The sequence below is a fragment of the Bombina bombina genome, chromosome 7 (genome assembly GCF_027579735.1).
Source record: "Bombina bombina isolate aBomBom1 chromosome 7, aBomBom1.pri, whole genome shotgun sequence".
NCBI lineage: Eukaryota > Metazoa > Chordata > Amphibia > Anura > Bombinatoridae > Bombina > Bombina bombina.
The window spans coordinates 230,124,549-230,137,743 of NC_069505.1; the positions used below are offsets into that span (position 1 = coordinate 230,124,549).

The window sequence follows — 13,195 nt, forward strand, 5'->3', positions numbered from 1 at the left end:
AATAAAGCAATGATATAAAACTTATAAGAGACAGGACAAAATTGTGCAAACACATACAAGAGGAATTGAGGGCCCTATTCCCATGGGAACTTACAATCTAGAAGGGTAGGAGGTTGAGAAACAGGAGCTTAGGACTGCAAGATTGAGAAAGATTTAATGCAGAGTTAGATGAGGGAAGTGAACTTAATTTATTACTGAGTTGGGTGGTCGGCTTCTCTGAACAGAAAAGTCTTCAGGGAGCATTTAAAGGAAGAAAGATTAGGGGAAAGTCTGACAGGACGAGGGAGAGTGTCCAGAGGGTAGGTGCTGCACGACAGAAGTCCTGCAGTCTAGCATGGGAAGAGGTGATAGTTGAAGATGCAAGGAGCAGTTCATTGTTGGATCTTAGTGGGCGGGCTGGAGTATACTTGTTTATTAGAGAGGATAGGTAGAGGGGAGCGGTGGTGGTGAGAGATTTGTACAAAAGGGTGGGAATTTTGAATTTGATTCTGCTGAATGGTGAGCCAGTGAAGAAACTCGTAGAGAGGTGCAGCAGATTCAGAGTGACGGTAAAGGTGGGTTAGCCTGGCAGAGGCATTTAGCATGAATTGAAGGGGGAGTGGCAGGAAAGAGGAAGGCCAGTAAGTAGGTTATTGCAGTAGTCGAGGCGGGAAATAACAAGGGAGTGGATTATTTGCTTTGTGGTGTTAGCGCACAGAAAAGGGTGAATCTTGGAAATATTGCGTAGGTGGTTGCAACAGGATGTAGAAAACGATTGAATGTGGGGGACGAAGGATAGATTTGAGTCAAGTGTAACTCCAAGGCAGTGGACTTGGGGGGATGGGGAAATGGTGATTCCGTCAATAGGGATAGAGAAGTCAGAAGTCAGCGGAGAGCTTGAGGGGGGATTAGAAGGAGCTCAGTCTTGGACATGTTAATCTTTAGGTGGTAAGAGGCCATCCAGGAAGAGATACCAGATAAGCAGTAGCTGACATGAGAAAGGACAGAGGGAGAGAGAGCAGGGGTGGAGAGGTAGATCTGGGTGTCATCATCATAGAGGTGATATTTGAAGCCATAACTGTTTATAAGTTTACCGAGTGAAGAAGTATAAATATAGAAGAGAAGAGGACCCAGAAAAGATCCTTAAGGTACTCCAACAGAAAAAGGAATTAGAGAGAAGGCGTCACCGACAAATTAAACAGAGAAAGACCTTTGAGAAAGATAGGAGTGAATCCAAGAAAGAGCAGTGTCACAGAGGCCAAAAGAGCTAAGGGTGTGTAGGAGGAGGGGGTGGTCAACTGTGTTGAAGGCAGCTGAGAGGTCAAGTAAGATGAGTATATAGTAGTGGCCAATACTTTTTAGCAGAGAGAAGATCAATAGTAACCTTGGTAAGGGCAGTCTCAGTTGAGTACAGATTGCAGGGGGTCAAGCAAGGAGTTGGTGGACAGGAAGTGTGTTAGGCGATTGTAAACTAGTTTTTCAAGGAGTTTTGATGTTAGTGGAAGCAGTGATATGGGGTGGTAGCTTTTAGGAGAATTAGGGTAGAGGGAGGATTTTTTGAGTATGGGAGTGACATTTGTGTGTTTGAAAGAAGATGGAAATGAACCAGTAGAGAGAGATAGGTTGAAGATGCGAGTAGGAGCAGGAGTAAGGGTGGAAGACAGGGAGGGTATTAGATGGGAAGGGATAGGGTCAAGCAGGCTGGTAGTGAGGCGTGATAAAGATAGTAACAAAGAAACTGGGCCTGTTGTTGGAATATTGCTGGTTGGTGATGGGATGTTGCTTTGAATAGTACAAGTTTTATTTAAAAAGTCATCTGCCAGGTCTTGAACACTAAAGACAGATGGGGGGGGGGGCAGGTGGGTAGAGGAGAGAGTTAAAGGTGCAGAAGAGTTGTTTAGGGTTTGAGGAAAGAGTAGATATGAAAGAAAAGAAGTAGGTTTGCTTGGCTAAGTGAAGGGCAGAAGTGCATGAACGAAGAATAAACTTATAGTGTATGAAATCAGGTTCAGAGTGAGTTTTCCTCCAGACAAGATCAGCAGTACGGGATCATTTTTGAAAATAGCATGTTTGCTGAGAGTGCCAGGGCTGTAACTGACGGTGTGATATTTTGCGCAGTTGGGGAGGGGCAAGTGTGTCTAGTGCAGAGGAGAGAGGTTATAGTGGGCTATAGTGACATCAGGGCAGGTTATAGTGGAAGTGTGAGAGAGAAGATCTTGAATGATTTTTAAAAATTTGGAGCGGATCCACAGCATGTAGATTTCTACAGGTGAGGGGTTGAGATGGACATGTGGGTTTAGCTGTTGCATTAATATTATAGGTGACCAGGTGATGGTCTGAAATAAGAAAAGGGTGACAGGTGAGGTTAGATATAGAGCAGAGGTAGGAAAATACCAGGTCGGTGGAGTGTCCATCATGGTGAATAAGGAATAGGGTGGATTGTGAGAGACTGAAGGAGGATGCGAGTGAAAGAAGTTTAGAGGCAGCAGGGGCAAATGGTTTGTCAATGGGAATGCTGAAGTCCCCAACAATTAGGATTGGTATATTTGTAGAGAGAAAGTGAGGAAGCCAGGTGGCAAAGTTGTCAAGGAATTGGGAGGTCGGTCCAGGAGGGCGATAGATGACTGCCCCTTTGAGGGAGAGGGGGGGAGAACAGGCAAATACAGTGGACTTAAAAGGAGGAGGAGAGAAATGGGATTTTAGTTAGGAACTGATAAGTGCAATGCTTGTAAAATGCCGCCCCCTGCTCATGGCGGCCAATTGGCTGCTAGCAGGGGCCGACAATCATCCTGATCTGATAGTATCGGGATGATTTCAGTCCGCCACCAAAAAGGTGGCGGAGACGTTAAGGAGCAGCGGTCTTACGACCGCTGCTTCTTAACTTAGGACCGCTGCTTCTTAACTTACGTTGGTGGTAGGAAGCAGCATCTGCTGCTTAATAAATCTACCCCTATGAATGAAGATGATTTTCAACCTTATCTGCTATGTTACTATGTCACTATGTCACTATGTCACTATGTTACTATGTTACTATGTCACTATGTCACTATGTTACTATGTCACTATGTCACTATGTTACTATGTCACTATGTTACTATGTATATGAAGAATTTTGTAAAAGTATTTTTTTTAGCCACTACTGTATTTGTCGATTTCCTACATGAAATTTTTAAATTCCTTTGTCTTTACAGTGATTGGTTAGCTAAGAGCTAAGGTCATTTATATTACTTTGTAATTGGTAATAAGACCAGGAACATGGATGCCAAGCTCTTTATCTGCCAAACCTTGTAAATTGGGCTAACAAAATGACAGTATTACATTATTTAAAAACATTTGTGTTTGCAATGCAGTGATTTATTTCTTATAAATAGTATGATATTCAGCTGCAACCATGTAAGATGTGATTCAGCTTTTGTATAATTCATTTCAAATGGAAAATGTAGACAGTAATGATAGATATTATACAAGTTGTATGATGTTTTATTAAAATTACCTGATCAATTGTATTAAAATCAGCTGAAAACCTGTTTAGTATACTGCCAAGAGGCGTTGTTTCAAAAAACCTGTAAGCACAGAAATATGTGTATTAGTTCTAATCATTTACACAAATGTAGCATTTTGTTAAATCACATAGCTCTATAAAGCCATGGAAAATAAAATACATTATTTTTGAATAATTCAATTGTTTACCCATTCCACTTTAATTGTACCAGTGATATTTTGTTCCAATCATATACCAGATATAAGCATAAAATATAACTTATGGATTTAATTTGTGCTTGCTGAGGTTTCCAACTGTGGGCTAGATTACAAGTGGAGCGCTAATTCACCCGTTTACACATGCACTATTAATAACCAGCCATTGCAATTGACTGGTTATTGCTACTGCAAGCTCATGGTACCAATTAGCACTCCAAAAATGAACCAGAGATCAGAACTCTGGTTAATTTTCTAAAGGTGTCCCATTTGGCCTATAAACTAAGCATGGTATTGTTTTGAACAATAATAACAGTTTTATTTATTTTTTTAAAATAACTTTTTTAATTTTGTTAATTTAGGCAAAACGGGTTAGCCAAATTAGTGTAATACTAGCGCAACCCGGTGCATGCAAAATGTTTACTTCTAGTGCAATTAGCGCTAAATAGCACTCCACTTGTAATCTAACCATTTGATTGTGTATAAATAAATACACAGTTATACACATTTATATACATATGTTCATATACGCTACAGAATAACAAAAAAATGCTACCTCATTGGCGCTAGTATGACTGCATTCAAAAGACTGTTATGCAGAGTCTTGGCAACTCTTAGACCCGTCCACTCCACGGCTATAGAGGTAGCAAGACACATAATAATCCCGAAGCAGGAAAGAATGCTGAATACCATAGAATATGGAGAATGATCAAACTGGCAGTCCTAATGGAAAAAGAAAAATCTTTGTGAAATACAAAGGTAAAAATGATCAACATATAAAGCTGTTATAATCAACCTCACGCTCACACTTGACACTTAAAGTGGTTGTGAAGCCTATGCTGATATTTTTCCTGCTTTCTTAAACCATGTATAAATAATAGCTATAAAAAAGGACATTATTAAACATGAAGTCCGGTTTAACGGAATACTAGTACTTGATGTTTGGAGATCAACCATAAGAAAAGAATGACTAAAGAGAAACTTGGAAATGTCTTTATCAATCAATGCTCATGGCACCCGTATTAAAAGCATTCTGCATGAACTCATTCATTTCAGAACTGGATCCAAATAGTCTCAGAACCATAAACAGGCAACCAATATACTAACAATACTACTTGGGGAAACTGACCAGCTGGACAAATAGGACCTGGACCAAGGGCCCAGCACATTGGGGGGCCCACAGATGGCATCTCCATGGCTCCTGGTGTGCTGCTTAAGCTGAGGTTGAAAGCTGCCCTATCAGTAAGTAAGCAGTTAAGTGTTGGTTTAGTGGGGGCCCTGGCCCCAGAGTGGCAACCTTGTGCAATGATATGAGGTTTGTTGCTCGAGGGGCCCTGTTAGCAATCTGTCACTGTGAGGGCCATGGAGCGTGGGGTCTGGCCTTGGAGGTTGGGTCCTGTTTTTGGACCTTGATGTTGGGGTCTGGCCCTGGAGGTTGGGGGGTCTGGTAGGGGCAGGGAGGTTGCCATGTTAATTTGCATATATTTGAATATATTTGTGTCAGTGTTAGACAGTGGGGGCCCTTCCCTAATTTTTGCCCAGGGGCCCCGATTGGTCTCAGTCCACCCCTGATACTACTACACCCTTCAGCATTCTGATTTAATCAGGGGTCTATTGCAATCTATTGTAAGGACTTTTCATATACTAGGCTATTCTAATCCATAGGAAAACACATTTGTTCATGGTTATCTAAAGGTTTGAAACCCATCAAATATTTTTTCATTGATCTGCCTCAACCACAGTATTCCATTGCATCAGACTTCACTTTTTATGTTAATATTTCTATATTTTTTGGACTCATCTAATTCCTTAGCCTGACTACTTAACCCATTGTCATGTTATATATGGGAACTCAGCTATTGTCACAGATGTTTTATTGTTTAATATCACATACATGTTCATAATTACAACTAATTCCTGGTTTAAAAGTTAAAATATTTTGAAATGTAAATATTTAAACTGGGAAACTTGAACACCATTTATAAAAAATGTCAATAATAAGATCACACAGCATTATATGAAAGTATTTTTGGCACCTTGCTTTTGATTTATTATTAATAAGTTAATTAAACACATTAGTCAAGCATCAGCAACAGCCACCATTTTTTCTTTTGCATATATAGATAGGCATAACTCTCACAAAACTTTGTCTCATGTATTTACCCAATCCAAATGTAAGAAAGCGAAATATTCTGGATATATCTAATATATTATTTGGGCAACTTAACTTATTAAAATGCTGAGCATTGGAATGCCATAGAGAAAAAAGCTAATAAACACACGTAGAATAATAAGCTTTCACCCAACAAGCTATCATGGTTTGAAATGGAGGCTACAGATAGCAGCAGAGATACTTACATAGATGCAATAAAAAAAAGGTATAATCTAAGTACAAACCTGTTTTCCAGAGCAGTTGGCAGCCACTGCACTAGAAATGGCATCTGATGTCCACTTTGCCAACCAGACGTCAGTAGCCACCATGACAGAATGTTTTATAAGTTGAGAAAAGACCATTAACGGCAGCAGAAGAATCCCTGCAGAGCTTAAGTATTTGCCACACGCCCTCCATGGCATTTTGGCTCTTTGATGCATTAGAGATGATAGATTATCATCATCATCACTTTCAGATATCTCCTCTACTATGAACAAAGAAATACAGAATATGATGACATTAATTTAGCAGCATATATGAACTATTCATGAAAAGTAAAAAATCAATAGTTATCAACTACATATATGACATCTTATCTTTGTGCTCTGATTTGTCATTATGTTACACAGAATTTTATGTTTCACTAAAAGTAAAATAATATTGATAAAAATAAAATGTGTTTATTCTACAAGAATATAAAATATATTTATAATATATTTTTTGTACAGTGTTAGAAATAGTATTGTTGTTGAAACAATAAAGACCAGAGATTTTTCATGCAGTGAAATTGTATTTGTGAATTCATTGCACTTCAAAGGATATTTATTGCATTGAGAAAGACCTGTTTATGCTCCAAATGCATTTTCTACTCCTTTGTTTTATTATTTGCTCTTGTACTATAATATTGCTCAAACACAATCAATAGTGTTTATATTTTTGTGCTAATGTTACAATGTTATCGTTCGTGCAGTAGTCTAGGGCTGCATGGGTGCTCTACTTAATCCCTCACATAAGACTTCTATGGCGGCACGCAGTAAAATTCATGTTGGATATAACTCCAGTGCTAAGCCAAAGGTGCGCAAGTAATAAAATCACAATAAGCAAACTACTAGCGCTACCTGCGCTATCCATTAAAATTATAGGGTGCTGTAAATACGTTTCAGGCGCATTAAAGGGACACTCAGGTCAAATTAAATTTTCATGATTCAGATACAGCATGTAATTTTAAACATCTTTCCAATTTACTTCCATTAAAAAAAAATTGGCACAGTCTTTTATATTTACACTTTTTGAGTCACCAGCTCCTACTGAGCATGTGCAAGAACTAAGACTATACGTATATGCATTTGTGTTTGGCTGATTGCTATCACATGGTACAGGGGGAGTAGAAATATACATAACTTTAAAATGTGCTAGAAAAAAATCTACTACTCATTTGAAATTCAGAGTAAATGCTATTGTATTGTCTTGTTATCTTGCATTTGTTGATTATGCAAATCTACTGTGTTTACTGGTCCTTTAAGATGCTTTGGATAAAATATTTAACTATCCTATTGTAATTCTGGATTTACATTAATTTTTACAAAACGTAACGGACCCTGCGCTATAAATTGAGATGTCCTGTATTGGTGCATTTTATTTTCAGAACTTGCCTTGGTTAACAATATCGTTATTTCTTATGTGAAAAATGTATATTATCTTTAGTCAGAACTGATTTACCTTCATCTTCTTCATCATCACCCAACAAGGCTTCACGGGAATACATGGTTCTTTTTATATTCTTTCTTTCCACTGCATTCTTCCTCTCTATACAAATTTCCTAAAATTGAGGTTCATAATTCCTTTGTTTTAAGCTTATAATAAAAATACACAATTATCAATAAAAGTCTTCTCAATAGTCCTACCAATGACCACTGTGTATTATTATCCATAATATATGTTTATTTAAATTTATCCCACAAGCTGTTCTAACATGTCAGATTTGGATTTAATTTATACAACTAAAGCACTTTATACAATTTACTTTTTTATTTGAGATGATTTTAAGTTAATGTAGTAATAATATATGGAAAATGGTTACTAAGGCATCTTAGTATTAAAGGGACATGAAACCCATAATTTTCCTTTCATGATTCAGATAGAGAATACAATTTTAAACAGCTCTCCAGTTTACTTCTATTATCTAATTTGCTTTGTTCTCTTGGTTTCCTTCGTTGAAGAAGCAGTAATGCAAATAAGTGAGCCAATTAACATGAGGCATTTATTTGCCACCACCAATCAGCAGCTCCTGAACCTACAAAAGGACACCAAGAGAACAAAACAAATTAAATAATAGAAGTAAATTGGAAAGTTGTTTAAAATTACATGCTCTATCTGAACCATGAATGAAAAAAATGGGTTTAATGTCCCTTTAAAAGACACACACTGATGTAGAGAGGAAACTCTCAAAAGCTTATGTAGTAATTCTAAATGTTGGCTCAATACACGGTACCACTAAATACTGTAGTATTGTTTTGCTTGTGCATTTAAATTAATTAACAAATTTGTTATTATTCAACATTTCTCAAAGTCTTCAAATACAAAAGTTTAACCAGCCCAAATAGATATTAAAGGGACACTGAACCCACATTTTTTTCTTTTGTGATTCAGATAGAGCATGAAATTTTAAGCAACTATCTAATTTATTCCTATTATCAAATTTTCCTCATTCTCTTGGTGTCTTTATTTGAAATGCAAGAATGTAAGTTTTGATGCTGGTCCATTTTTGGTGAACAACCTGGGTTGTTCTTGCTGATTGGTGGATAAATAAATCCATCCACCAATAAAAAGTGCTGTCCAGAGTCTGATCCAAAAAAAGCTTAGATGCCTTCTTTTTTTCAAATAAAGATAGCAAGGGAACAAAGAAAAATATTAATAGGAGTAAATTAGAAAGTTGCTTAACATTGCATGCTCTATCTGAATCATGAAAGAAAAAAATTGGTTTCAGTGTCCCTTTAAAAAAAAGCTTGATGAAATTTAATATGAAGTTAGATATTTATATTTATTTTGTACATGCAAATATGAAAATATTTTTGTCTTGTAATATGGGGTATTTTCATTTTTGTAATTGAGGGGTCTGTTATTGAAGAACTCAATAAATAGGGGTCGATTTAACAAAGCGTCAATCTAAGCGCATTCGCTGCGGTCAATACACTCGCCAGACATCCCTGATGCGAATCTACATTTGACGGTCTTAGTTATCAACACGTCTGTCGAAATTGTGCGTGTCAAGTGCGGCGCGAATAGCATCAGACAGTTGATAAATAAGAGGTATCAATGTTGCGGATATCCTTATTTCTCAAATGTTCTCATCTCTTTATCCCATGTTTTTATTTTTTTTAAAGGATTATTAAAACTAATGAATGCTAATGACTGTTTGCGACAAGAAACAGCATCAAATTTAACCTTTCTGTGTTATCACCACCCCTTTTCTAATACTGTGACATCCCATTGATTTCTATGGCATTCGCGTGCTAAAAGGTGGAGGATCTAAAGTTAGGTATGCTGCGTCAGAATAGACGCAAGCGTACGTGTTGAATGGTTGATAAATTTCTAATTTGGGTGCATGGAGTCGTATGTGAGGGCGGATTGCCAATGATACTTTGAAATAACGCAAGCATCGATTTGCATTGAAGTGATATTCTGGGAGCGAATGTTTCTTCGGACTGTTCTACATTTTACAAAGTTGATGCCGCGAAAACTACGACATATCAATTTAGCATCTAATTTGATGCGGAATTACATCGTATTCACAGTTGAAGCTTTGATAACTCGAGCCCATAATATCAGTCAAACTGGCTTATTTGAGCCCTATAGGTAAATGTATTAAAGGGACACTAAACCCAAATTTGTTCATTCATGATTCAGATATTGCATGCAATTTTATGCAGCGTTCTAATTTACTCCTATTATAAATTTTTTCTTCGTTCTCTTGGTATCTTTATTTGAAAAAGAAGGAATGTAAGCTTACAAGCCGGCCCAACTTTGTTTCAGCACTTGGGTAGTGCTTGCTGATTGGTCACTAAATGCAGCCATCAATCAGCAAGTGATATCCAGGGTTCTGAACCAAAATGGGCCGGTTTGTAAGCTTTATATTCCTTCTATTTTAAATAAAGATACCAAGAGAACAAAGAAACATTGATAATATGAGTACATTAGAATAAATTAGAACGTTGCTTAAAATTACATGCTCTATGAGAATCATGAAAGAAAAATATTTGGGCTCAGTATCCCTTTAATATTAGTGAAAGGCATATTTTTTTCTGATAATCAAAACATATTACCTTAAAAAATAGAAAGTAGAAATCTGTGGTGTAGCTGATTTCATGGATATTACATTTGATGCTATTTGAATGGTTTAAGGAAAGTTAAGTCTCTATGAAGATCATTTGCAATGGGATCTCATTTGTCATTTGCATCCGGTGAATAAAGGTCACTGAGTTGTAATGTAAGTATTATGTTCACATCCCCTTAATATCTTGGCTGCAACTCATTGCATAGGCAAGGTGTCTTTAAAAATAGCAAATAATATGAAAAATCAAATTGATAATATTGCTGTTGTATCATTTACATCTACTATGGCACTACAAAGCCTGTAATTGTTTCTGAAAGACAAACTGAAAACAATGTAAGTCGTATCCTGATTGTGTTTAAAATGGGAAATTAAATTATAAAATAGCTAAAACTAAAGCTGATGTTGGTAACTGAACAAAATCAAGACACATGAAAAAGAAAACACTTTTTGAAAGCTGATATTTAAATGAACAAACAAAATTTGGAAAATCAGTGATTTTAATGTTAACAATTACCTAGAATGTTATGAGCATAGAAAAGGAAGTGACCCTTATGATATTTTCCCCAGAGGTTGCACAAAAAGTTAATTGGTTTTCTATACTGCTATGTAGCACGTAATACATTGTATTTAGGTAACAGCACACTTAAGATGTCTCCACAGTCAGTATTTGGTCTGGATGGCTAACATCGCTTTAGATATTTGACTCAGAAATCACACAAAACAATTCTAGAATACAATATATGCCAAGATATCAATATCAATTGCTGAAAGTCCCATCAGACGACAGAGTCAGTCTGGCTAGACATGAATACCTCTGAAGGTCACCTCACCAGACATCTATCTTTCAGTCTACTTTCAAAATGAAATCTCCATATGTTGTTCTACCAAGGAAAGCTCTTAATTCACTCTAATTTTCTGTAATCATTGTAGATACCACACTGTCACCTTTACTGTATTTTCAAATTACAATAACGTAATAGGAGCATTAACAGTTAAGACATACTTTTTCTAATTCTTGATCCTGACGGTTCATTAGCGTCTTCCAATGTTCATACAGTTCTGGGTCTGATGTCTGGATGTCCTTTAGGGTTCCCTCTCGTTGTATCGTGCCATCTTTCATTGCAATAATCTGCAACACAAAGTAAAATTAATTGATTTTCCTAAAGAATCCATTTATTTTTAAATTTTCGCAAATAAAAACGAAGGAAATACAACATAAAGAACTTATGTGGAGTATAAAAATTAAACATAAAATGGAGCACTGAAAGAAAGAAGTATTTATCAAAAAGTATTGTATATTCCATATGAATGATTACTTTTACTTTAAAGGCTAGGACCATATATAACACTTTTCCTTAAACACAAGGTGAGTTGGGTCTGCATGAGCCTTTCAAAATCTATTTTTTGTTATTGACATATCTCAGGGATTCCCTTTGTAGGGTTTGTAAAATACTGATTGAATAACCAAATAAAAGGATGTAAATAAAACAGGAATTTAACTGAGGCCTCTCACTATACAAATATGTATGTTACAACCTTCACCTCTTAGTTCTATTTATTGAAAACAAATATATGGATTTGACACTTAAAGAGACATTTGTGTTGTAAGATTGTTTTCCTCTAAATGTGTTTTTTATTTGATTTTGAGTTGTTGTTATACCAGCTCACAATTTAGCAGAAATAAGTCATGTATTACAGAAATGACTAAACTGCAGAATTTCTCACACTTGAATACATAAAATAAAACATAGTAGAGTTACTTTTAAAATGGATGAGAAGTATAGAAGACATTTCCAGGGTGGAATTGCTTTTAGCGTTGGTAATATAAATTATTTGGGCTTTTCTACATATATTAGAATTTACAGATATTAAACTCAGAAATGTTTCAAGACATATGAAAGTTCAGAATTCAATTTGTTAACTGAGATGTTAAAGGGACATTAACATACATGTGGGTAAAACCATTGTCTCTTTCAGGGAATGGATGGTGAACCACCATTTTGCTATAAGGGAAGTGGCATCTCTGAACAACCAGTGGCACCGCTTTGCACTGTGGAAACACAATGTATTGAGTTTGTGGATCATGACTCTTCTTTAAGGCGGGATAGGGAAAGCTCTCACAGCAGGAGACACAATGGATCTATCTGTTTGACGCAGTAACCTCTAAAGGGCTAAACCCAATGATGGATTTTAAGGGACTGATGAGGTTGTTTATATTGGGACTAGTCAACTGTATATGCCGACTAAAAGACTTATTTGGATTTTTGTCATGAATTGGTTAAATGGAATTTTTTTGCATAGTTCTGTTTCCTCTCTAGGGATGAGTGAATGTTTCGCAACATTTAAAAAATGAAATGAAATTTAACACGTTCGTTCTGAATATAGAATGTTTGTACAACATTCTAACATTCATTTAATGTAATAGTATTTCTAATGCTTTCTTTAAATGTAATATTCGAATTATGCAATATTTGAAATAGAAACATTCAAATTGATATAATTGTATCTATTATGTATCAATTTACTAAATTCCCTACCACATAAACTATTGAACATCTAAATAGTATTTATTAAATCAAATGTTACATTTGATCTAACTATAAACATTCAAATCAATTTATTCTGTAATCCAATTGGCACCAAGAAAATGTGTTATAGCGTTTTTTTTTAGAATGAATTGTTATTGATGTTTGTATATAATGTTGAAAATGATTTCTATTATCATTTATGGGTGTTTTTCATGTAGTGATATTTTTCTTTATTGCAACAATGTTTTGTTTACATTATACACATGGTGTCTATCATCTTCCAGTTATGATTATGTTGCAGTCGAGGCTGCTCTCCAGCCTCTTTAACGTCACTAGCCTCAGCAGCCTCTCCAGTCACACTAGCCTCAGCAGCCTCTCCAGTCACACAAGCCTCAGCAGCCTCTCCAGTCACACTAGCCTCAGCAGCCTCTCCAGTCACACTAGCCTCAGCAACCTCTCCAGTCACACTAGCCTCAGCAGCCTCTCCAGTCACACTAGCCTCAGCAG

The 13,195-nt window shown here is 36.3% G+C and overlaps 1 protein-coding gene across 5 annotated transcripts in view; it reads right to left on the reverse strand.

Annotated features, from left to right (window-relative positions):
* The window catches only part of ABCC8 (ATP binding cassette subfamily C member 8), a 594,664-nt gene that overhangs the window by 142,267 nt on the left and 439,202 nt on the right, over positions 1-13,195 (reverse strand). For 3 of the 5 annotated variants that reach the window (XM_053720648.1, XM_053720646.1, XM_053720644.1), the window contains 5 exons: positions 11,164-11,289; positions 7,547-7,646; positions 6,073-6,314; positions 4,232-4,398; positions 3,473-3,542 (listed from right to left, as the gene is read on the reverse strand). In XM_053720648.1, the coding sequence (XP_053576623.1) occupies positions 3,473-3,542; positions 4,232-4,398; positions 6,073-6,314; positions 7,547-7,646; positions 11,164-11,289 (705 nt within the window). The remainder of the gene's footprint in view (positions 1-3,472; positions 3,543-4,231; positions 4,399-6,072; positions 6,315-7,546; positions 7,647-11,163; positions 11,290-13,195) is intronic. The other 2 variants (XM_053720647.1, XM_053720645.1) reach the window with 1 other exon arrangement.